This window comes from Neodiprion virginianus, chromosome 3 (assembly GCF_021901495.1).
Source record: "Neodiprion virginianus isolate iyNeoVirg1 chromosome 3, iyNeoVirg1.1, whole genome shotgun sequence".
NCBI lineage: Eukaryota > Metazoa > Arthropoda > Insecta > Hymenoptera > Diprionidae > Neodiprion > Neodiprion virginianus.
Genome location: NC_060879.1, coordinates 37684614 through 37712178, shown reverse-complemented (window position 1 = coordinate 37712178; position 27565 = coordinate 37684614). Strand labels below are relative to the sequence as shown.

Here is a 27565-nt window from a genome sequence, read left to right as displayed (position 1 = left end):
ATTGCGTCGTTAGTTCAACGCGACGTTGACAATTCGATTTCAATGACTGAACATGTCTTTCAAGATTACAGGGACTTTTTTCAAACCCTGAGACATAATTCGATGATATTCGATTAGACTTTTTAAATCTCGGCTTAGCCATATTCTTGCGTCATCACATTTTTGAGCTGACTGTACGTTCCGTGCATCCCTAATGTGTGTAGCAGAAGAGAAATCCCTCGTGTGCCTGCTTGGTAGTTTGCTGTTTGACAATGAAGTAATTTTGAAACTCGCGCTTAACGGGCTTCCTTGGTCTATACGTATACGTATGTTGTGTACATAGGTATGTATTCATATAAAATAACAATAATAACATATACCTGAGAACAGACAGTAGATGAACTGGAAAGTAGCATACAGCAAACATCAGTACAACAGCTACGAGCATTTTGGCAGCCTTTCGCCTGGACCTTAACTGACCCTCGAGATTACCGGGGTTGTTGGTGGTCGCTATTACGTGACTCCCTCTGCTCGAAACTGAAAATGAAATAAACCACGTTATAACTTTTGGTGTGGATGGGGCTTAGGTTGGGTTATACCCACTCGTAGATAATATCTGCGATATCGTGCCTGCAGCCGGATAACGGCCTCCCTTTACTCCCCCGATCGTTAACTTCCCCTTCGATTACTTTGGCACGTACGGGCCTCACGCTTGAATCACTTGTGTGTACGTGAATCTGCCTATACTGGGTGGAATTCCCCAAATCATGTCGATAATTTACCCATCCGTTCTATTCCACCCGCAATACTTGTACGATGAGAAAATATAGCGTGGAAGAGAGCGAGGCAGCAAAGAAATCTTTTCGAACAAGACCGTTGTTGTGGACAAAATATCACTTTTCGCTTATATATAATTTACCAAAATACTGGAACACAATTTCATCCGATAACTACATGTAAAAGAATTTCCTTTTCCATAAATAAGAATGTGGAAATATTTGAAGCGTTGATTCGTACTTGGAGGTACTTTTTTTTTGCTAACCCTGGGCGTTGTTAAAATTTTATAGCTTACGACGTTTTTCATGAAAAATAAAGTTCACGCACCATTCCAACACACAAATTTATAATCAAAATCCTTTTATGTGAATATAGAAAATCCTTTTAATTTGGTTTGTGGATCTGTTGCTCATCGATACACCGAAAACAACGAACAAAACGTAAATTCTCCCAACGAATCCAATCCTAAGGGATAACATGCGAAAGGTTATTTTACCACCCCATATGTAAACATTAATTACATTAAGCGTAGAAACTGAAGTGCCTTGAATTAAACCGTTGTTCGGACTTGCGATAACGTTGTAATTTTGGCTCCATTGGAACCATAACAATCCACATTTAGCGTGGTTCGAAAGAAAATTATTAGCTCTAAGTATTGCAGAAATATTATTACTACAAGAATCAGCTATTTCGTGCGGAGAATTTATGTACCTATTATTATCTCCTTCGATCGCTAAATATCCAGCTTTATTCCACCTTGCAGTATCTATTATTGTTAAAGCTACGAACAGATAAATGGCTATTGATTTTGCAAGCTATGCATATAACATGATTCTCAACCAGATTTGCGAAAATGGCAAGAGTTCAGAGAAACTCAAATTAAGAATAACATCATAGCTGTTCCAAGAGGAGTGAAAACATCGTTTATAGATTAAGAAAAAAACAAAAAATAAAAAATACAGCGTATTGTTTCACAACCAAATTTCAACTTCGTTCTTATTCTTCGAATGACAAATGATTCATTATACATATATATATATTTCTATTGCCGCTACTTTAGATTAATGATATAGTTGGCCTGCAAGTAATTATTTTGAAATCATGGATTTCCGACCCCAGAACGCTTCAGCGACACGAACATGTGGCGTGCGACTTGCGATACCTCGTAAACAGATATTCCGATAGACGCGTTCACGTATTTGAGCCTCGGTTTATTATTCCTGGAGTACTCGGGCAGAGATTGCAAGCCGGATTACATGCACCCTTCATTCTCGCGCATACGTTATATCTTTTGTCGTATACTTGGCATATCTGATATCCCGCCTCCAATACGTATATATTTCGTATTAGACAAAGTGCGTATCCAGCGTTCGAACAGATCTCTTTCGAAAAACGAAGGTAACACTGCGAAAGGAATCGCATTTTTGACTGAATATCTCCCGCGAAATTGCTTTTACTCTTGAAGGCAATCTCCGCTCACAAATCTGAACAATGTCACCTTTCCTCGCGCAGTAGATAAAAATTCCAAGGCATTACCATTTTATTGGACTGCTATTGACTTGGGTATCATACCTATGACGTGGGGAAAAGGAAACAACTTCCACGCCAGCTACTCCGAATTTATCTAAAGTCAAAATGAGAACACGATTCTCCGGATAATTGTGCAACTTTCACTTCTTCGCGATATCGGTTCTTCCCTTTACTTGTACGAACGGAAGTTGAGTCAGCGTGGTTTATAGGTTTACTCACAATTGTGTCCGGGAATGTCGCTCCTCCAGAGAACGCGTACGATTTGCCAGTATGCGATACTCATGAAGAGTAGCGGCGCGGTGTACAAGATGACCAGTTTGATGATGATGAAGGTTGCTTCGCTCTGGTGACTCCAGGAGGGAGCGCACTGAGTGAAAAATGTCGTCTCGACCCTGTATTTGTGCTGCACAATTTGAAGCACCATCAAGTCCGGGAGATCTGGACCGAAATGGAAATCCTCAGTAAATATCAAACACAAATATCGGTCTCGTTCGCCCGTGTAAATACTTTCCTCATAAGTGAGAGGAACCTCAGGCTAGCGACCCTCTTACTTCTTGAACGAAATAATTCTGATCAGCTACTCACCGAAAAGCAGGGCGACTACCCAAATTATTATTATCGCTGTCTTGGCTCGGCTCGTTGTCGATTTGAACTTCAGCGGGAAGCAGATGGCGTACCAACGATCGATCGAAATGAAAGTCAGAGTGAGGATGCTCACGCTAACTGAGACCGTCTGAAACAAGAAAGAGAGAAGCTTGGATTAATAACTGATTCTTCAGATCGAGGGGGCAAATGGGACCCACTGAGAAGTCTGAGAATACTGCCTCAAAATTTGAAGCAAATCGGTTAAGGCCCTTTTTAGGGCATCGAAAAGAAGTTTTAATTCTCAAGCCTTGTTAACGATAATTGGTTGTCAAGACATAAATTTCCAAACGCATCCACTTTTTCAGCCGTCTACTCTTATTGCCGTTGATAAATAAGACAAAGCAAAGCTACGCGCTGCGAGATTCCTCATTAGCATGTAATTTCGTGAGCAATTCACCTTGTCTTTCTCTGCGAGTTTCTAAACTCGATTGATAAAGGGTAAAACCGGAATCTGGACTCTGGAGGGCCTTTGATGCACGCGAACCTTACAAATTCAGGTAAGTATGTATCCTCGGCACTGGGTCAATACCTAGCGCAAAATCATGGCGAGTTAATAATTTGGTTAGTACTTGAGGTAACGATATTGTAGGCTTGTTCCACGGTGGCGAAAGCACGCCTAGTACTGGTTAACGAGCAAAATTAAGGCACGCTTAGGTATCACTCGTCTCTTTGAGGACCATTAATTGATTTCGTCACGTCAAAGGACAGCGGAGGAAGGATGTGGTATGACACCCTTAGTTTCGCAACGAAAAATTTCTCCCACTGCCAATTATGCCAGCAGCGATAAGCCTCGAAACGACAGAGATCACGTTTCTTCGAGCATTTTGGCTCCTTTGAGAAGTAATTACACACGCTCATATTATTATTATTATTATTATTATATGAAGTGAACGAGGTGTAAGATCCTGTCGGTATGTCCTTCGGAGCAGGGAACTGATTCAAGAGTAAATTCTCATCACGCCGAACGCTAATTGGCCAACTTCGGTTTAAACCTAATTCAGTTGATTTTAACCAGCGCTTGCATCGTATTTACATCCGCGTTAACAACATCCATATCATATAAATATTGGCCCGTAGCTTCGTCATCTTTTCGCTCTTTCCGTGAACCATGGGCTGGGAGGGGTGGTTATGATGGTAAAAAAATATTATGTTGTAAAATGTAAATATACACACCAGTTAATCTACGTTTACTGACATAATTACAAGCCGGAGGTAAGATATAAAAGTTAAAGACGCTCAGTCACGAGTTTTAAGTCCCTTTTTGGAGAGCATGGCAACAGTAATAAACGTGAAAAGTTTTTAAGACCTTGGAAAAGCTTAAATAACAACGTACATGAGACCCTGACTCTGCTAATATCTGCTATTTGGTCGCTCTGACGTAAAAAAAAAAAAACAGCTACAAACATTTTTGAAGATACATTAATTATTTACGAAATTATATCCACTTAAGATCGTACTTGCGATTATTTTGCAAAAACTCGGCGAAGAGACGGAAATAGGAATGTGTTTTTTACGTGGTATATGAATGAGAAAAAGTAACTGCATCGTGTTCTGAGGCACGGAATTCGTACTAGAGCTAAAGGTCTTATATATACGTAGGGACGATTCTTTTGTATCTACGGCAAAAACTAATGTCTACACCTTGTACATGTATATATATATATATATATATATATTGCCCTCATTTGAAAAAGTCTAATACACGTGTACGTACAAGTACAAGAGAAGGAAAAGAATGGAGAATGGTCCGGATCGAACAGAAACTAAAAGTCGATAAACGTATGTGTAGTTGGAAAACTTTTGCTGATTGATAAGTTACGACGCGAATAATTTGGAACCCTTGGGTAAACGAGACCATCGTGAAAAGTTGAAATTGAGACAAATTGAGTTCCCTCAAGCGGCCGTAGAATTCAATCGGAGGTTCGATAATATTGGTCTTCTTTAAACGGGAACGAAGCTCGAATCGTGAACTGTTGAAATCTGACTGCAACAAAGCAACTGGGACTTGAGTCCCGCGAGTAATTTATCCGAGTGCCTTCATCGATAATTTGATGTCAGTATACGAATGATATTCAGCAGCTTATCATTGTTTGAAAAAAATTTTCTCCCATTTGCGCTCACTTATTATTCTCGTGAAAATATCTGCATTTGTTTTAAAAACAAAATGTCGCAGGCAATCGCGTTGCGTTTTAGATGGAAAATCGATGAAGATATTATATAACTCATGGCACTATCGCAATTGAGCTGAATGAGTGCCAGAACTGTGCCAAGTTTTTTAATTTCATCCAGATGCTACCAAAGTCTCTTATATGTACAAGAAACTTCGCCGTTTCCTGGTAATATTCTTAATTAATTGAACATCTGCGAGATCCGGTGAAACAAAGCTCCGGAATACGTATGTATATACACATCTGCCATTTAATAAAATTATAATAAATAAATCAGGCTGATAAATTTGAATATATTTTTACCACAAACTTATTAGACGCGTCATTTCAAACTGCGAAACCAATTTCGCCAAAGGATAGGTTTGATCTGTTGAACTTCAAAGCTAGGCGAAAGAACATGAGCAAATTTCAGTTTTAACCTATTTTCCGAACCTTAGAATAAATTTTTTCTTTCAATTCTCAGATGACAGGATCGTCTTGTTTTTGATTGAATTTTTCTTTCATCTCAGTAGGCGAAATGTGTCGTCAAACAAATGTCAACGATGTTGAAATGAAATTGCTCGAAGCTGTATCTTGGGCGCAATTTACGGTAAGCAATACGTATAACATTCGCAAATTCACGGTTTATTTCGACTTGTTTCAACTGTATTATACCTATCCCACCTAGTGAAATTTTATCCGTGTTGTTTTCTTTTTTCCTCTTCGCAACGCGAGATTTACGGCTGCTCGCGAATCGGAGTGGGATCGTTTCCATGGGATGTTCTTACGCTGCGTATTTTATTTTTGTTTTTTTTTTTTTCTTAAGTCACTTCATTTTTGTTAGCCAATTTTCCGAGAAATGAACGAACGAATTTTACACTTAGAAGATATCCTGTATTTTCTTCAGAATGAGAGAAGCTCACTGATCGTGAGACGTTTTTCGAGCCTCGCTTCTATTGCCTTCTCGAATCCCCTGAAATTTTCAGCGCTTCAAAACACGAGACGACGGATATGTTTCAATAATAATAATTACAAGAGTAGAGGTATAAAAATACGAATAATACCTGGGCAAGGTTTGTTGGATATTGCTTTTACTACGTACAAAATGCGTGTCCTCGAGTTTCACCCAACGTTATTGTCATAGCTACGTAAAAATATTCTTGTATCGGTTACAGTTTCATTAATTTCGTCGAAGTCGCGATGTTCGACGACAATATCGGTATCATAACAGGATACCTGTTTTCCCTGGAGACGAGATTATCGGTACATTCGTGGAAAATGATAACCGTTCAATTAACTTTTTGGGGGGAGTAACAATAAGCGTAAAGAAAGAAAAGATAAGCTGTGATGTTGCCACGTGTCGAAAGTTAGAAGGCCTTGAATCACCTCTCAGCCGGAAACTCAATGAAACTGAGAAATAAACTCAGCTCTCATATGCATTCAGGCTACATCGTCTTGTCGTTTATGCCAAAGGGGAGCTGTATCGTTATCCAATACAATTTGCAACGCCCTCAAAGAAAAAAAATTTCATTCTTGGACAGGCAGGATCAAAGACCCGTAATATACGTCTCCTTGTCAAAAAATGTCGTTTTCTGCAGCGTGACATGCAAAACGCACGTGTCACGTCGACGGAGAAATTTATTGGAGAGAATTAAGTGGGGAAAAATGTGAGGAAAAACACTCTTCAAAAACCCCTCGACCTTCTGCCCGGCAGCAGCGTTCTGCTTTGACCGATCCTTGCTCGCGCCGTAAAAAGAGAGACCATTTTTTTTTTTTCAAAGATTAAACCAGCGACAAATCTTGCTTAGTATGCAGGATGGACTGAGGGAAAAATGACCTGAAATTTGACTGAACGACGCATTTTACGAATCATTTTCTTTGATTAAAATTTCTAAAGTCTGTTCTTTTATTTAAAAGCAATTTAGAATAATAACAGATTACTGAAAATTGCTTCAACGGAATTTGAATCATTAGTATTCAATTCGGTATTAATTCTTCGTCATACATTACGACAAAAGCTCAAATTTCTGTGTATACGGAAGTTGATGAACCAAAGTATTTATCTTCTTGTTCTATAGTAAGTATTTAAAAAAAAATATCATTACGGATGAAGAATATATTAAATTTACCAAAAGCCAGATTCATTCTTCGAACAAATTCATTGGCGTTGGATATTTTGCAGTTGATTCAAGCGAGTACAAGTATATTATTTATAACGGCTGTATTTTTGGGTGAAGTTATACATTTTTCTGCAAGAAAATTGCCCTCCTTTCACCATATTTGATTACCGCATGTGGCTGATTGTCAGCAAATTAAGTAAGCGTGTATTATGTGTATCTTAATTAATCTCGCGGAATAATAAGGAATTTAACCCTTTAACGGCCAAGCATCTTTCCCGTTGGAAAAAATCATTTTTATCAATTAAAAGCTTTGAAAGAATACAGTTTTTCCATTTTTATGCCTAAATAAACAGTTTCTAAAATGAAATTATTCAGTGAAAACTTTCTTTAGAGTGCGTTACTATTTTCCTAATTATTTCAGGATTTTTTAATTGAAATTGAAGAAGATATTTGAAAAACTAACTGTTTCGTCATTGTAGCAAATATGCTACAATGGCAGTCAAACGGTTAAACCTATACAGCTTGAACCTTAACAGAGAGTGAATTTTTGTGAAAAGACCGAGATGTCAATCGAATATCGCGAAGCGTTTATAGAAACCGGCGTGTGTCACGTGCAGGAAAATTCAATTTGCTTCCGAGAGATGAATTCGTAAAAGTTGCGTGGGTATATAACATGCCTTTAACCAACACACATGGTCTTCACTTCGCGTGGTTCGAAGAACGAATTTCTAATCGAATAGGTACCGGAGCTTCCATGATATGTACATTCGGACCGTGCGAATAATCAAAAGTTTTTACATTTCTGACGATTGGTTTCACGTGAGAATTAGTTACAATTTCAGAATTTCACATTATCATACGAAAAATAAAGAAAACTCTTCTCGTATTATTAATGTTCGTTTTATAGTTCAACGAATCGTACAGGGTTTCATTAGTAAATGGAGACTTTCTCGCCCCACAATAATCACGATTTGAAAAACATGCGACGTGTCCAAAAATAGGCGGCTGATTATTTTCGGACGCATTGCGGTGCTAAAAAGTGATGAACACGGCAGATTAAAAAATCTCCTCTAAATTCGAGCTTTGGTCTCGGATTAATTAACCGTCGGGCCTAACGGAGAACTTCCTTGTAGACGGGCGAGCGAATACGATATTTTAAACACTGTGCACACGCAGATGTGAATTTGAGTGGCGGAATATTGGGGTGGAAAGGTTGGTCCCATGAGAACCATTGAACGCCACGGATCTGTGACATCGTTTAGAGCGAAATTGGAGCTTCAATTCGTGTAGAAATCAGTGGCCGAATCCAATCTGGCTACTTCGTTACCATGAGTATACAATATACATTGTACAAACCGGTTGTTATGCCCGTCTAATACAAAGTAAACTGTCTGCGGATTAGGAAAGTTTAATTGTAACAAACCTCCACAATTATTCCCGTCAAGGCTTAAGCGATTTATTTCAATTTTGGAGACAGTATCTTCATTTTTCCATCGCCACATCTTTTGGTAATTAAATAGAAAAGTCCTCACTTTCCGGTGAAAAATTTATATTCAATTTTAGTCAGTCGACGTTTGGTTTGAAAAAATTCGAGCCTCGGCGAAGAGGGTAAACGGTTAAAAAAATACTGCCGTCGACAGATGCGTGAATAATACCAAATCGTATCTGACGTGTGCCAAGGATTTAGGGATGGTAGAATTCGTCGTCTGATATAACCAAATGTTTGATACGAAAATTTCGCGGTCAGATTTCGCCCCGAAGATTTAACTGTGAAAGGTTGAGATATGTGGAAACGAGATTGCGGGAAATTTGGTTGACACAGGTGTTTACCAATCTGTAATATCCGTTATCCTCGCAAACCTCAGGGTGTAATTCTGTTTCAATTCATGCGTGAGTAAGGACGAACTCTGGATCGAGACAGCAAGCGGTCCCCAGTTGTATAATAATTGGAAACCCGGGCCGCATTTGCGTCTTCGCTTGAATTGCGGTACGTGGGACGGTAGACTAAATCTAGAAATATTCAGCATTTATCCTGATTAGCGCCGCACGTCACGTCACGTCTGGGACCTCGCGCAGCGTGAATTTGTCCTTTTACGGCCCTATCGACACAGGCGAGGATGGCCATGCCCGATGTTGTAAGGATTAATCGGTCGGAAATTCTGACGTTGGGTTAAAAGTTGGGAAAAAAATTGTTATTTGAGCTAACGATTGTGAACAGAAATGAAACAATATCGATATTATGCGATAGCAATGATTGTGAAGAAATGTTAGTGCCACAATCTCAGATATTAATAAACTCGAGTAAAGTTTTTTTTATCATTATAACTTTCTAGATGCTTAAACTTTCGTGTTTTTTGTTCGATTTTAATGATTTTGGACTTGTTTTGCGCCTTTTTCAGATTTTCAGAAAATGATGTCAAAAATATTCGAGAAACATCACACTGTAGTAGAGTTGTAAGGATTGTATGTCACACGTAATTTTTCACCAGAATCTGTTTAACTTTACTTACATAAATCTATTTTTATCCACTGTATAGATATTAGTTCGTACATTTTTTTCACGCAATCTCTGGAGATCTCTATGGTGATCGAAATAAGCTCAGAAATATTATAATCGGATCAAAAGCTCCAAAGTTCAATAATTTTTCACATTCTATTTACAAAACCTTTTCTCAAATTATTGATATCTTATTGCTTAGGTTAATCGAATTTGCTTAAAATCATTTCTATTACAGGGACGTGGTTTCACTCATGCTGCCCATCATTGATGAAATGAACATTTCTGAAGATTTTTCAAACGGTTCTTTCTCTTTGCCTAACTTTTGATTTAGATGTCCCGGCCAATTCAGCCGAGTGCTTTTATTTTTGGCTGATTGCGAAGGTGTAAAAAGCTGCCATGAGTAATTTTTCTCGGCATTTATCGTACCAATTCGTGTATTATACATTGAAATATCTGCGGTATAGACTGACAATGAAATTAAATTGAATTTTTATCGCGAATCATTGGCGACAAATATTCATGCCCTAAAGGGAAGAAACACGTATAAAATATAAATACGTTGCATGTGTGTGTGTATGTATGTATAAACTAATGGATGAGCAAACAAAAAAGTGAGCCCGAAAAACCAATCAAACAGACAGTGGAAGAATAATGGGCACTGGATGTAAAGGCGTTTTTGTCACTTTAGTGAATCCAATTTATCATTTATGTCATGCTTTCCGTGGCTCGGTTCTGTGCGCCACGGCCTACGCCAACAGGATGCGTAATTCATTTCTGCATCAAGCACCGTGAAATGTCTGCAAACGGTGTCCATTGCTGTTCCGTAGTGAGGATCAATTAATCCTTAAGAAAATTAGGTATGCTCAGCTTGAAATTTTTGTTGAGAATGTATTTCTCTGATTAATGTATGCAGCTCGAGGTACCCGTTAAAAAATTCATGAATCCCGCTATCAGTGCGTGGCAATCAAACATATTTCATCGACGAAACTCGAGCGCAGGGATCACGGATGGTTTTTAGAATTATTAGCAATATTTTATGATCCAGGATTCATGATTTTCGTATATAAAAGGGTTCTCATTTAGGGTCCCAAGTGACTTCGTTAGTCTGTTTCACGTCAGGCCAAATTCCCATCCGAGGAGCAAGAAGAAAGAACCCGCGATGTTGATGAGACTGAAAAGGAATTGCCTTACAGAGTTTTATCGCTTGGTTAGACGCGGTGTGGTAACTTACGTTTACTTTCCCCAGTTGAGTCCTGAGCTCTGCGGGGGTTGCAAACATGATTGGCGAAAGGGGAAATAAGGAGGAATGAAGATATGGAGGCGGAAAGAAGGAAGAGAACAAATGGCTGAGGTTAATGAATGAATTGCCAGCTGAGTTCTCATTCACGATCTTTTGCGGTTTTTCCCCCTCGTTTGAACGTTTTCAGAGACATTTTTTAGAAATTGGAAATGGAATTATGTCACAGCGTTCATGAATTGTTTATGCTTTTTTCATAATATAAAAATTGCAAGTATCTTTGCTGGGCAGAGTATTCTGCAGTATTCACGGTTATTATTACGCCAACGGCGAATGAAAAATGGGTCAGAATTCACCCCGGTGTGTTTAACATACGCATATTCGATAACGCCTTTGATCCATCATAATCCTGATTGGGCTGTCTCGATAATTGCGAAAAATAAAGCTACACGAACGAAGCTGGGATTACTGGAGAAAAATGAACCTCGTACTATGACGATCCTGATTTAATTACCTGCCCCGGTCATGCAGGAAAAATTTAATTAAAGCATCCGCGATTACTGGAAAATCAATCTTATACGCGGGTATACATTTATTAGATAATTATACAAGCTCTGCCTCATTTAATTGTAAAAACAATTGCTTGATAGTTGGTGATACAGATACACGAAATCGCAGGAAAAAATATGACAAAGTTACGTGATTCGCCCACTTTTTTTCAGGCCTCAAAACGGTATAACAATATTTCGGGTGTTTCGAAGATATTTGCGTTGCGATAACATATTGGACTTTACTATCTGACAAAAGGAAAAAAATCACGCTTCAACTTTGTGCCCCAGGGAATGTTTTCGCTTAAACGGATTTTCTATATTTCTTTTCGTCCTGCGAACCGGATTCGCAGCGTGATAAAATTCTTTTTCGACAAAATGCGTTCTACTTGATATTCAATCGGAGTATTTTCAACACTTCGAATCGCTTGGCGATTTTTGCTTTGGAATAACGTTGCCAGATTCTTTGGAAAATAAATTTATCCAATTTATGAGCGCAGGTAGCCAGTCGTTGTTTCGTTAAAAATTGCTTAGTTAGAACATAATTTTCCGCGATGCCAGCAGCAGCATCGCAGGGGTTAAATTGGCAAAATTCCTGTATTCGCTAATTTCTCTCTGGACGGAGCATAATGCAATATTACTCGCTGAGCTAATTTTAGATTATAAGCATGGAGTGTATAACTCACTATAATTAACTCCAGGCAGAGTCTGAATTGTTCACGTGTCAGACCTCCTACGAAGACACCAGAATATTGCCTTTAAATATTCACAGCTGATCGGCACCACAGATAGTTAGAATGTACGATGTCGTTGACAGCGACGTGGCAAAGTGCACGTGATGCCCGCAATGCTATGGTGCTTACTGCAGTAATAATTTTTAATTTCAGGAGTATTTTTTATCGAAAAAATATCGATCAATAACACAATTTCGATGATATCTTCATGTTTTAACACCCGATTCTCACGAAAATCATTCTTAAAACTTCGCAACTCCAACTTCTTCTAAACGAAGACAAGGTATAGGGATGTTTTTTTTTTCATTCGCGAGAAGGACAAGTCGTGTTTCAAAACTCATTGCGATTGATTGATCCGTTTGTGAAACAGCTGAAAGATAAACATAAAGAACAGATCCGTTGAATCTACCAAATGTATTTAGCCAGACGAATCGATGGTATGAAATATTCCTCCGTTGAAGTAGCCGAATGGCGTTTCGTTATGTTGTTTTATTGTGTGTGTGTGTGTGTTTTTTTTTCTGTTTGATTCAAATTGACTGATGTTTTTTTCAAGCAAAGCAAAACGAAAGAGACTCGTTTCGCTATCTTCGAACCAATAAAATAAATATCAGCTTAGATTTCACGAATCTCTTCTTCTTGCAAATAAGAAATCTTCAATCATGAGAAAACAACGTGGCACTATAAAGTTTGTGGATAGAATTATACTCGGAATACTTTTCTCGCCCACAATCGAGCCCAAAAATATTTGTACGTGAATATCTTTGGAGCAAAAAAAAAAAAGCAAAGGGTAATCTTAGTGGCCTCATAGATCGTCCTAGAGATTCTCTCTAAACTGTTTGTTATGTAATTACATTATTGCATTCAATTTACGGATTAGGATTTTTTAAATTTATTTTAGAAAGGCAAACGGCAGTTGATTATTTCGGGTTAATAAACACGTGATTACTTGATGGAATTAACTGTCCAAGAGTTTGGTCACGTTGAGGGATAATTAGAGAACGGGTCCAAAGATAAAGTGTTTGCGAAAAACAACATTCTCGCATCACCTAATACACATTTATAAATATCGTATTAATGGTTCGAAAGCACGAATACTATTTTGTACCATGACATAGCTTTTATTTAAATAACTTGCAGTATAATACGGTGTTAGTTTATTTACAATCGCTATTTTCGCTTTGTTGCTCATGCAGGAGACAATTATCAGGCAGTTACAAGTGACACGCTCCGCGCGATTTGAACTATCGCCAAGTTGAAGCTGAAAATTTGAAACATTCTTAATCGGGACCCAGAATAGTTTTTGCCGCGCAAAATTCCGGACTAATAACATTAAACGTGAGTTTCAGTTCCTGCTTAAGTTACTAGCAAGTTATCCGAAAGATTTTTGAAAATTTATATGGAAAATTTCGGAAGCGGTAATCACGAGACGATTCTATCGGACGTACGTCCTCGTATTTGGCAATGCCAGGAGCTGAAAACCGAATCCCTGAAGATTATGATACGATACAAGGCAGGGAAAGTAATTTCATAAATTTCCTCGAATTTATTGGCGCGTACATATCTTAGATCTTTCATCGGGTTGACGCTTCAGTGGAAAATTTGCTAATTGGAAAATTAATGAGTAGAGGTAGGTAAAAATCATTCGAACGTGAAATCGGCATCGCTTTTAACTTATTTAAAATTGACGACTTTTAATTTGTCGATGGTTATTTCCTGGTGGGATTGCATATTATTTATTCGGGAAAAAATTGCGGGGTTACTACACGCTTGCGAATATTCATGAGCGGATGAAAACCGCGATCCGACACGCCTCCCGAACCATCGCCGTATTGCATAAATTTTTCGTAGTATTCTCATCACGTATGTTTACACGTTGGCTCGTATACCCTTATACAGCTATTTTATTCTCACGATGAATGAATACAGCAAATGAACCATGTTTCGTACGATCGACGGGAAAATTATAAAGGAAGAAATTTGGAATACTGTGACGAAATTGAAAGTGCGAAGCGTTGCTTCCGAATTACCGTCCTGCAAGGTTGGATTGCCATTCGAACCGCGTGTAATTTGTCTTTTTTCTTTTATTTGGCAATCACGTAATCACGGACAGTTTTTATAACGCCCCCGGTATTACAGGGTGTAGAAATAACTTGATGCTGACGTCGTCTTCAAGGTTATATTTTTTCTTCAAACAAAATTCGCGGATCAAAAGTAATTGAAATTTCAGTCAATTTTCCACTGCATGGCTTCATCGTTACGGGGAACCGTAATTTAGAGGCTGATCAATTTCCTGTAATTTAATTTGCCGCCTGAGGATTGGAATTGGGCAATGATCTACCAGAGTTGGCAAGAGGCTCAAATCTGCATATAGCACAGCGATATTCCAATTGAATTATAATTATCCTGCGATGCGTGTTATTGCTTCAAAAATCAAACCACTGAGCACCTTAGCTTCGAATTCCAAAGTTGAAAACTTTTGCCTCAAAAGAAAAAAAAACAGAAAAATATAAAACAATCAGAGTTTTATAATATAGGGCTGTGGACAAGTAGGCCCAAGTTGCTCTGTTCAAATCAGATTTTTTATGAATTTCCATTGCAAAACGAACCTGTCGAGAAGTTCAATTTGATTGAATTAACTTCGTGATTAACCAAATTTCACGGCTATTTATAGCAGAAGTAACAGAGGTCAAGTTCACCGTTTATCTTAACATTTCCCGATGATAGGTGGTCAGTGATTTATTCATTAAAATAACAAAATGAAATTTTGATGCAGCTATATTGGAGGATTTGTATCCAAGGGAAGCCATTTAAGAAGGGAAAATCTGTATGTATAAGTTCGCGGTTGATAAAATAATTGAATAAATACACAAATAAATCCGATGCCGAAAATGTCTGTTTTTCATCAAAGCCGGCAGAGTGCTGGGGTGGGAAATCTCTCGAGAAATCGGGGAACTGTGTCTTTAAAGTACACAGTGGATAAAAGGGATAAGGAAAATGCGGTCCCTCCGGTTTACCAATTCAAATACGAAAACGTCATTTCGAATAAATCACTGCAGGCCGTTGGTTTATTTGATTGAATATAGGAGTGCCTCGAATACCGAAATCTGTTCTCCTTACATAATTTCATTACATCCAGAACATTTATTTACGATTTCATGGATCGTCTTGTTCATCGATTACTCATTGCATAAATTACCCACGGCAGCCGGTCGATACTTAAAGCGAGCAAATATGGCCGAGTTGATCGGAATACAAATAGGAAATATGCTAAGCGGAAGCGGGCAAAGTGAAGGCGGGTCATTCCGAATTATAACGAACAATGCGCCAGATCGGGAGCAACCAGGTTATAAGAAGAATTATTGTTTTACCGACCATTTCCTTGGCTTGGCTGAAATTAGACCGCTAGTTTACGACGGCTTGGGTTCAGGCTTTGACCTGAAGCCAAGCCAAGGCAGGACTTTCGCCGTTAAGTTAGATCTCGTGGTAGGTAATTTAAAAAATGGAACACGTTCACAGAGCCGAACATTAAACATAAGGGCCAATTTATGTTTAAGTGTTCAGAGGTTGGGCGCATCTCAGGCTCGCCTTTCTCTGAAATTCTCTCGATGAGAAATGAAAGTTGCTCTAAAAAATCCCCTGGTTTTCGATACGATTTCAAAGTATTCGCAACTTCTCGATACTCATCGTTAAGCATACTGTAACACTCAGCGTCTGATTTTTACTGAGAAAATGGTTACTCCTGATTTGAGACTTTAACACATTGCAGATATACTTGGAATGTTAAAACGTTTGCCGTCTTTTTTCGCGAGACATTTCAACTCCTCGAAGAATACGGCCATAGTATATGTTTATTATACATCGTTGATCCAATTAAGTTATTCAGCGCACGTGCTGAACACATATCTGTAGCCAGTCTGCTCTAGCAGACTAATCAAACCGAGACTATATCGAAGAAGCTCTACTATAGTAAATGTCACCTAGAATAATTATGTACTCACCGAGTTTAAAATACACCACGTGTACTCATTTCTGTTACACTCACCCTGAGATCTTTCGTACTTCGTCGTGGCTTCCCATGTATAGTTTCGCGTTAGATTTACACTTATTTCACTTCATCGTTGTTGCGCTAACTTTCTTAAAACGATAACTTCCGGATCGACTATCGCTCGAGATCGATTAGACGCATATTCCGAAGAAGGAAAGTCTTCGTGTCAAATTGTATTACAAGAGACACTCGATGATGTATCGACGTGCGAGGAAGCAAAGACGACAGCAATATTCAAGCATGAAAATAAGTGAAGAGATGAAGAATAGCTTCCAAGTGCCATGTAAATTGAGACCACCGGTGTAAGAAGACACGACGCTTCCTTCTTATAAGTATATCTACACTGCGTCTCTGCGGCTCTCGGTACCACATTTCGTCTCCGAAAAGTTCTGACAAGCTTGCTGAGGTATTCGGGGAAAGATCTGCGGGCATATAAGAGGCTTTGGAAACTATTGAACCGATAGCGTCTTCCCTAAGGGCTACTGAAAGGTTCGCGGTAAGACCGCACTGAGTTTCGACTCAGCGAGACCTCGAGGCCATCTGCAGCGCTACGTCGGTTCCAAAAGTTTGCTTACTTTTGGATTGACGTCACCGACCCAAGAAAACTCTCCGAGAACGATTCGTCCGGGCTAAATCTCTGCGGATCGTACTATTAGCCCAGATTTTTATGGGCAGCAAAATGCTGCCTAGTTTTTGGTCAATGGAAACGCCAAGAGAACAGGTAATTCGAATTCAGCGCGGACCAGGCAACGCTAGAGTCCATTTTGTAGGGACTCCAGGTATTGCTTCTCTGCTTTATTGGCATTCATGTTGGTCAAAAACTCGGTGACCAAATACTGTGACGGAATTTTGCTGCCCGTGAAAATCCGGCATCAGAGAAATCGAAATGGTCTCTGTGGTCTCTCGGTGATCAGTCATTGTGGTTCGTTACCGCATCTCGTGTGACATCGACAATCACTGTGCCTCTTCACCAGAATCGTTCGTTACACCTTGAAAAGTCATTCTCAATTCCAGAGTCATTAGACCGGAATGAGAGAATCTTTCACGTGCGGTAAGAAATCCCCGGGTGCGTGTATAAGGCACTAAACAAGAAACACTCGGTGACGTAATTTCGTTTCCAATTTCCAAAGTTCGAGGAAACAAGGGAGCCAGATTATCCACGTATGAGGTGAATTCGCATCTGTTGGTTCACCCTCCGCGGGTTCCTCGACAATCTCCCTTCTATGCTGTTTGTATTAGCTTTCATGGAAGCCTGCAAGCTCCTGAGATACGACGACCCAATCGACTGGAACACCTTGCACGTTACACGCCTAGCAGTCGTATCTCCATTGTATGTAACCACAATGCACAATGTTCCGTCTTGGGCAGGCTCATTCAGTTATATTGTCGTCCGACATCCCGGTACCAATACCCTCGTTACTGCACAGGTTAATTAGTGAAACCAATTCGGAAAATTTGCATTCCTGATATTGTAGTGGGGATGGAATTTAAGGGTGGCGCCGTTCATCGACATGCCGCAGGAATTTGTCTGCGGTTAAGAAATACTCCGGTCTTTGATCTGGTTTCAGTAAATGGCCCGGCATTCTAGATTCCGCTTCTTGAGGTACCGATCACGCTTTTTGTTGCCTCAACCTTCCCCTGCACACCCAAAATATGATACCATGATAATTTATTTTAGAGCTTCTCAGCGATCCAAGTATCGGGACCGAGCAACAGGTAGCTCTGTACAGGTTGTTGCGATAGTGATTTATTTAAGCGATATTAGACACCGCGTCGTCGTTTATTGATTGGCTAAAGTGTTTACCTGGGGAAGCCTGCCTCAGAGTACGGAGGCCTCAGTCTTCCCCACCTCGAGCAGTTTCCGCTTGTCGATTAAAACCTTGCGGGTTATTACACTTTACCTCAATGCCACGAAGGACTTATAAATTTTCTGTCCATCGGACTTCATCGCACGGTGTGCATAAAATTTGGAAGCGATTTCAAGGATCCGTTATATTTATGCGCTTTCACAATTTTTTGCAATATCGTCATCTCTCGTGATTTATTCTACTGGTATTTTTATTTCTGCGAATAATTAGCCAGACGTTTTACCAGAAACGTAATACAAAAAGATTCGGTGTTTCTAATATTTGATCGTACCATGAATGAAACGATGAAGAAATCGAGAAATGTTTTATATCAAGCTCGTTGTGTTTCGAGTGACGTGTCTAGTCTGTACAGGGACTAGAATATACTTTCCCGAAATTTCGAATTCCAATCTTAAGGTGTAAAAATACACATTTGTATGGTTTACACAGATTATCTGACCAGATAGACACGGATAAAAATAAAAAGGAGAATTTTCGAATGAATTGAAATTATTTCGCGAGGCGGGCTATAGAAGAAGACTTCCAAATATTTAGTTTGGAGTGTTCAACAAAGCGGTACTGAAAAAACACACAAGACACGTTGCGATTACGAAACAGTTTATGCGAGGCTCCTCCGAAATCTCAGGTTCACTTATTATAGTGCTCTCGCGTATATTATAACGCATGTTGTAACAATTTATTTCACCTAAACCTTAACTTGGCCGTCGTTAAGTTTGTAATTTTAAAGCATGTGCGCGCATCGATTAATCATAAAATTTATACAACGTCTATTTATAGTATTTGCGCCCTTAGAGAGCCAAACAAAAGTTTGATAAACGACAAGTTCGGCTTGTTGTACGGTAAAAAAAATTCACGTAATTGCAATTTGAGAGTGATAATTGTGCACGTCACAGCCAGTGTTCTCAGCTCTGAAGTAATTTCAAATTTCGTGCCCTTTTCTGCGATGAAGCCTTCTGTCTGAACTTGTACCAAATAAATACGACCTTGTCGTGTTAAAATGAACGTTTCTACAAGCTAAGAAATGAAAAAGCTCGTGTTTGGTACTCAGCGTCATGACAACGAAATCAAAAGCTCAGGCTAGCCGCAGACAGAAATAACTAGAAAAACAAATAAAGACTTGTTCAATTTACGAGAGTTGAGAGTTCCATTCATTTTTCCAGTCTTGCGGGTATGTATGTACGTATGAACGTATATAACCTAAACAATATTACATCCAACGTGGTGAAATGAAATTAACGTTACAAGATTTTCTAGAAATCAAGAATATCTAATTGTGAGGAGCTTCACTTCACTGATTCTGATTCCGAAAGTCAGAAGAAGTTCTAATTAAATACTGAATTAGCCAGGCTTTTCTCACAGCTGAATTGTCGTGTGTTCCAGTCATCGACTGATAAGCGGATTTTCTTTCACATCCTGAGACATTCGATCCCTTCCAATCAACCGAGTGAGTCAGCCAAGTACAATAATTAACTCCAGGATCTATCGCATGAGCTGTTTCATTGCTCCGAGGCAATCTTTGATTTAGTACAGAGTCAAGTTTCCAGAGTCCAAAATACTAGGCACAATTAATTGCGTACCTTATCTGGTTGTTCACTTGCGAGAAGCAAGCTTCAAATAGGATTTTCCTTTTTCCACGAATTCCCAAAAGTCTGAGCCTCGTTTCAAACGATACAAGAGTATCGAAAGGCGCCAATTACATCGGCCATTGATCGTAAGCAAATTGTCTTCCATTTCGAATAGGTTGTTTCTCACGTCCTCTCTGAATTTCATTTAGTGAATATTTACTGATGTTCATTAATGAGGATATCACTGGAAAAAATCAGTGTATACGTATACACTGGAAATTGGTGACAGGTCACTGAATCATAACTGTACATTCACTGTATTATACTCATAACTGGAAATCAGTGAATTTTCACTAATTTAAATTTAAAGGGTACCGAGAAAGACGCCGTGACCTACATTCCCTTGTCTTGTCTGACTCACTCTTCGGTACATTATTATTACGTCAAAGCATTTATTATACCCCAAAGATCCAAAGATGTGCCCGACCCTCTTATTAACGACAACAGTTCTTGTCTTCGCCCTCACCTTTGAAGATATCGTTCTAATCGGGGAGGCAACGGGCTTTACGCCAGGTTTCAATAAAAAAAAAACATCCGTCCTCTCTTTGCTCCGAAAGCCGTTTTCTCAACGGCCGGAAAGTGTGTTTATACGTATATCTATACCAGTCTGGTAGATGTCTGACAAAAGAGAAATCACTCGATTCACGGTGCCTCAATTTTTGATTTTTGTTCTTATTTTCACCCTTAATTTCAAGCTTCTTTATTCATTCCGTGATCGTGAACTTGAAATTGGCTCGAATCCATTCGACAGTGGCTGGATTAACGAAAAACAATGACGCGGCAAAAAAGTGAACAGCTTATGAAAAAATTGCCAAGGTACGAATTCTGTATGAGGAAATAAAATCGAGTGACGAAATTTGTGAATCTTTAAGACGGATCGACTGAAAGGGAAACTTGAATCCTTATAGAGTGCATCGGGTGATTAAACTCGCTTGACATATGCATTATGCAGTTCAGTGGGCTTGACAATCGAGTTGAATTACAACAAGGAGACAATTTGCCGGCGTGTATTGAAGCAAGGCCTCTTATTCGTGTATAAGTTAATGCGCGGTGTAACTGACACAAGGGAGGTTGTTATTGCATGGCGGCTCTCCGACTGAATAGCCACTTTATCCTTGTGCCTGCTACAGTCTTGGACTTCCGCTCAACCTGAAACTAGTCTCTCAATCAGTCACGTCAATGTTAATCTGTGAGGATCTATAGCGAGTCGATGGAGCCAAACTCAGTTGTTATTCTTCGAATCAGGATCTTGCCAAAGTGGCATAGTTATGGGTTTCAATCGACGTGAATAATATTATTTTCTTCAAGCTTTCAGAACCCCCCCCCCCCCGATCCCTTCGTATTACAACCGAGTTGAGCTTCCTAGTCAAGCGAATCGCGATTCTATTTTGAATATATGCTAATTTCATTCTAAAAGGTTTGGAAATTCGAGAGTTCGGTTCAGTTGCTCTACGGATGAATTTTCAGATTGTGTGAGGAATTGCAAAAACATGCTAAATAATGTCTTATGAGTATGAAAAGACTCGACAATGCTGCGGTCTTTTGCGTTCAAATCTCATTTCAATCGTTATATTATATTCAAGACACGAAGGAGAAGTTTTTTATTTTACAAAGAGTATTAAATTGATTCCGTGTTGCGAATCTGAAACGAAATATTTCATATAAAAAACTCGATGATTCAATCGTTATAATATCTATTTTCAGAAAATTATTTTTTATACGTTAATTCGGTGTCACACATAATGTGGTATAATATTTATCTAGCAATCTTACTCTAAAATTTTGCCACTGCAAGGATCTTTAAACAATCGGTTTGTAATTAACTTGCGCGATTTTTCCAACGATCATTTACGGTACAAAGCTCATCAAATTCTGGCGGCCAAAGGTTAATAAATTTGGTTGTTCCCTCACTCGGTGTGAGTACACGAATTTTCTCCTGGCTCTTTGATTTCGTAATAACCATGTATAATTGACAACATAATATTTATTATGTAGGGGCCGGGTGTGTATAACAAACGTATCCGGTAGATGTGACATTTGGAATCGTGGATGCGCAAGAAGTGAGGTCAAGATAATGAATACCAAGCACTGAACACTGTCTAGTTTGGGATGTAATCTACTATCACGGCCTTTCCCAAGCCCGAAGCTGTCGTTAGACCGTTGAATGTGTTGCGTATTAAATTTGGATTGGATTTAGGAGGCGCCGGTGCTAAATATGTGGCAGCCAACAGCCTCACGTTCTCAAAAATTATGTACTGGGTATGCCTTGATAGCCATACCCCACCGGATCAGTAACGATCCGATGCGCCATTAAAGTGACGAGCACCCTTTTTTTATACAAGACGGGGAAGCCGCTTGTGTATTATATCAAGTAGTTCAACTTTTATCGCGGGAAATTCAGTGGCGTCCGCCATCTGCCGGTAATCGTTCAAACCCTGGATCAAACCGCCCGCCACATGTAACATGTTGCGCAAGACTCGTGTGCTGCGTGTTGCACGGCGACAGCAGATAAGGGGGATTAAGTCTTGAATCTGCCGAAGATACGCAAAACGGAACGGAGTTCATTGCATTCATCAACCTGTTACTGCTTCTCATTTCAAGTGCGTCGGCAAAATTCTGCAAGATTTTGAGACCCGGACTTACAAGTTTTCTTACGGATAGATTGAAATTTCGGTTGAAAAAGTTGAGGATTTAATGCGTTTTATTTACCTTGATATTCATAGTAAGTGCCTATTTTCGTTCGCACGTGGAACATGCCTCTGTCTCTGCTTAAGTATACAGCAAATATATTCACGTGTTGTATTCAAGTTGGTTCTCATCGTGCTTTGATAACCTTTAACCACTGTTTCGAACAAATTTGCTCATAATAACCAACATGAGCTAACGTTATAATCTATGATAGTATGTGTGCAGATCTAATTTGTTTGCTCTTTCCCCGATATCAGGAACTTTTTATCGCTTTGCAAACTGACACTTGGTTTACACTCGTGTTTAAACCCTTCAGCCAGTGAGCCCATCGTTTTCGGTTACGGCATAAAAACCTTTGTGTTGTACATCTGTACTCCGCTGCAAATGTAGATTGGATCATTTTTTATAAAATTGTTAAGTCCCGATGGTTGGTTGTGATAGTAAAAATTATTGACTAGATCAGATTCAAAACGATCGATGCTCCCTCGCGTTATTGATGCTTATTTCTATGCACATCTCGAAAATTTTTAGACCACGAATTCTAGGCGATTTTAGATTTTTTTCCCGTAGAACGTCTGCCCTCATTTTCTGTTTTTACAGTCTTCACGCGTCATTAATTACTTCGCGAATTTCATCGCATCAAACGCAGCTGCGATCAAGTGATTCGAGTGATTCGTTGATCACGTTACCCATCAGGTACATACATCTACCATCTGTCAAGTGGTATTATGAAAAAGTACAGCTTTAGACACGAAGCAAAAGCAGATGAGTTATTAATGAGATTTTATCGTACCAACTATTATGATGTAAGCTAGAAAAATGTGAGATAACACCTATAATTATCCCAGCTGATCTATTAGCGAGAGTTTCTGCAGATTGACAGCTCGAAAAAGAGGAGTGATTGAGTTTGCAACTTTTATGAAAGCGTCTTAGTGGCCTCGGAGCTTTGATCTGAAGTTAGGTAACTTATCCGCGGCTGCAGCCAGCATCTCTAATTCGTAATTACCATGATTATGACTCATGAGATGAACAACTCCCTGAATTTACTCCGTAACTATATATTTCCTTTTAGTCTATAATATTCGCAAGTCGCCTCATTCGGAGGTGGAAAGCGTTAAACTAGTATGTAATTACAATCGCATACAGCATGACTGATAATAAATGTTCGTTTCTAGAAGGGCGGCGCGTCATATACGCGGCTGTAATTAACGCAGAAGTTAACGGCTTTGGCGAAGGCGCGTTACATAGACTCTGAACGATATCGTCTACGGCCAGGATGAAGGTTCACCCTTCAGTTTCCCGTCGTCAATATCGTTAATTAACAAAATCTTTTGCAAGAAGGAAGGGCAGGTCCAAAATCACGGGCTTACGGATTCTACTCTTCGGATTGTTCAATTTTCTCCACATGCTTTTTATAGTCGATTATAACCGTGCTTAAGGATTTCATTAACTGCTCGATGGGCGCTGATCGAGAGCGACATTCGATTTCGTGATATTAATTTGGCGAAAAAATTCTTTATTTTCTTTCGATTTTCTTTTATTGACGGTTGTCGAGCCTCAGAAAGCACCGGCAACTATTTCCGCCACCGCAAACGGTTACCGTATAATAATGGAGAAATCAACGGTGTTCCACTTTCGTTGAATGAGTTGGGCACTCGATGGCCGATTCAATTCTGCATCGTGAACACTGCCGCGTGTCGATATAGCCCGACTTCACACAGTTTAACTATATCCTTATGCGTGTGTGTACATATATATATACCATATATCTCATGCCTCACAATGCTCTCCCCCCCTCCCCAGCCTTCTCGCTGCAGTTGTACCAGATTTTATTATGTCCTCTGCACTCTATAACGTTGTTACACTTTGCATCGCTCAAATCTATTGGGTTTTATGCGCACCGAGAGGCTGCAGCAGAGGTCAAAACTTGACTTCGAAATTAATTATTGCACATCATTTTACAGCGATCACTGTTACTGATCGCTTATCGAAACAGTGAATAGTTTTTTACGAAGGAATGAAAAATGTGATGTATCGAAATTCGTTTAATTTTTTTTTTTTTTTATCCGATTCTATGGAGTTTTTAGAAATATCATGCGGAAGAAGGTGGATTTGATAAGCTAATCTGAATTTATACGTCAGCTGGGATAATGCGATGAACTTATGTGAGACACATGGCGGGTGATAAGCGGTTACATTTATTATTAATGTTTCAAGCTGAATGTTTGATGTACGATCGCAAGTTCATCATTAGCGATTGGCACCGATGTTAAATTACCTTCAAACTTGAACGAGTATTAGGAATATTATAGTAGCGCTGTATTCATAAATTATCTACTCGGGATTTAATTCATTGTTTATCACAATTAGCGCAGAGTGCCAATTTCTTGTGATTTCGATGGCTTTTTCTTGCGAGCTCATGTACTGAAAAAAAAAATAGAAAAACCAACTCTGCTCATTAAATAAATTGTACGTGCAATTATGCAATATTTATTACCTCAGCGTTTTTTCGAGGGAAAGATCACTCGCAATCCTCTTTAACACTTTTCTTCTTCGCAGATTTAATATTCGCAATTGGTGAAGATTCTTCGCACCCGCAAACCTATCCGTTAAAACAGCGGGTCAAGTTTAACGCGATTCTGAGCGATTTCCACGGCTGATGCTAGTTGTTTGCAAAGAGTTCGAGGCTCAAAGTTTGCGAAATTGAAAACATCCTACGAATCGCGATTCGAATATTGTTCTTCCTCTTTCTCCAACGGCTTTGAAAACTGAGGATTCTTGAGTGTTTTCTATTAACCCCCTGCGTCGCAATTGTTACCGACTTGGATAAAATTGCGAGGCTCGAAATAAAGGTCTATAATACAACGGAATTCCGAGTACATGAACGCAGTATACTATGTATTGAAAATCGATTGAATTCGAGGGTAAAAGAATATCAGAGTAAGACCGGGAATTGCCATTCGTACGAGTTTCCGAACTTTTCTGCGATGGCTTCTACCTTACACGTGCAGAAGTCTTTCAAGCGAGACTACCGATTCGAAAATTGAATATTTAGTGACAATATTGCTTCTTTACAGGCAAAGAGATCATTTTGTTCGTCCAGATGAAATTTTAGACCCTGAAAAAAATTGCAGCGGCGATATTAATAGCTTCATAAGTTCCCCCGAGAACAAAGTGCCCGAACTAACGATAAGTGAAAGTTATAGTTCAACAGCGTCGTATCGTCTAGACGAGACGATTATATCATTGAGTTTGAAGTTACAAGTATTTTGGTCACTTTATTTTCATCGATTACCCACGTTCAGACCTACAGCAGTAGTGAACTTTCGAATTATTAGATTAGCACAGGGCGTAATGGCTGATGAGATGAAACCCCTGGAGAATGTAACGTCAAAGAAATTTACGGGATTTCTGGTTACATCCAATTTCGATTTTGGCCCTTATTGGAACTGGTTTAATCCGAAACGAAGACCCTCGAATAATTAATTTACGATTAATTCTCCTTTGAGAGAGAAACTTTGGGATTAGAAAATCAGCGTCAGTCTGTGTTTCCCTCTTCAGAAGGCGGTTATAATTCAGACGTTTCTTAGTATCAGACTCAATTTTTGAAGTTTCCATCTCGCCTAATAACGGAGAAATCCCATCCACACGTAGTTAGTTACTTAGGACGACGTTCAAAGGCTCAAGATCGCTGATACATAAGTGTGTTAATGTAATTGAAATTCTCTCACGTTCAGGAAGGATTGAAGATTAACCTGTCAGCGACGGTGCGTATCGTAAAATATTGAACTTCGTCGCGGTACGTCGCATCCGACATTTGAATGAGCTGGGGTAAAAGGAACAAAAAGAAGACGATGAAAAAATGGTAAACGGGTGAATTGTATCATCGGTGAAAAATTGCACACCCACAGAACGTTTGGCGGCATATCAGATACGTTCGGTCCAGTCGCAAAATTGTCGATGACACTTTAACTACCGTGGATACACGAGTTTTCCGTTATTATACGAACCGAAGACATGTTGAAACAAATTCTGCACTAGTGAGTCACGAGCGCGTTACCGTTGCAGCTATTTTCTAAAACAGCTTACTGCGTGACAATCGGTTCACTGGATATTTTAGAAACGTATGTATAACGTGTTGCGCCGAGCGGTTTTACCTCCCAAACATTACACTGTTCATCGAAAATAATTATTATCGCTGCTGTTTTGCACTCGCAGCAAGTTATTCGACTATTTGGCATTGCATCTGCACTCGCGGTGAAGTAACTCGCATGCCGTTTACTCGGTAAATTCGACCGCGTAAAAAATTTTATTTCGAATCGCTCACGCGTTAAAAATCGATAATATTTCACATTCTATTGCTTGCAGGTAATTTATTCTATCTCACGAGGGGAACCTTTACAGTTGCGCCGTCTCCCCGTTATACCATAGAAATTTTCATCACGAGAAAGGAATCCCTCGATGAAATATCACCTGCACACCTTGAATCTACCATCGGAGCAAATGAGGCGGCGAAATTGTTCAATCAACCAGCGCGTTCTCTAACCCCGTACGATATCGCATGTTACATACATGTATATTGTATATACAGTATACATATGACGCTGCCAAAACTGTGAATCGATATCAGAGCTCCCAAAAAATTTTCAATAAAAATCTCCAAACTCTTAGGCACGACTTTTTTCACTTAACGGTTGTTTTGCGATCGTGTACAACTTTTGACAGTAATTGATCGAGCAGTGAAAACGTATGAGTAAATTTTATAAAGTGCTGCTGGAATTGAAAAAGGAATGAAGACCGAGACGAACGGACCAAAGATTCAAAAGAGAGAAAAGTAACTTTGTCGGACCGAATGCTTAAATATCCTGTTGTTCGTGGGTACGAGATGGAATTTAATTTGGGTAATCCACAGAAATGGAATTAGGAAGGAAAAAGAGGCGTAACGAAAAAGTAAACGAGTTTCAAACTTCGTCACACTGACATATTCTTTACCCTGGGCGACCGTGATTAAGACGAAATCATTAATCGACTGCTATCTTCGAAAATTAGTGCAGCCGTGAAATGTAAATTAGTGTTAACACCTAAACTTTTAGCTCTGACAAGTTTTATCGAAATTTAAACA

The 27565-nt window shown here is 39.2% G+C and overlaps 1 protein-coding gene and 1 non-coding gene across 6 annotated transcripts in view; both read right to left on the bottom strand.

Annotated features, from left to right (window-relative positions):
• LOC124300178 (orexin receptor type 2-like) overlaps positions 1 to 27565 on the bottom strand; it is a 62035-nt gene that overhangs the window by 5848 nt on the left and 28622 nt on the right. For all 5 annotated transcript variants that reach the window (XM_046753928.1, XM_046753929.1, XM_046753927.1 and 2 more), the window contains 3 exons: positions 2872 to 3019; positions 2506 to 2724; positions 360 to 516 (listed from right to left, as the gene is read on the bottom strand). In XM_046753928.1, coding sequence (XP_046609884.1) covers positions 360 to 516; positions 2506 to 2724; positions 2872 to 3019 — 524 coding nt within the window. The remainder of the gene's footprint in view (positions 1 to 359; positions 517 to 2505; positions 2725 to 2871; positions 3020 to 27565) is intronic.
• On the bottom strand, positions 21952 to 22088 carry LOC124301710 (U11 spliceosomal RNA). Its single transcript, XR_006907549.1, has one exon. It is a non-coding gene; the product is annotated as a U11 spliceosomal RNA (small nuclear RNA).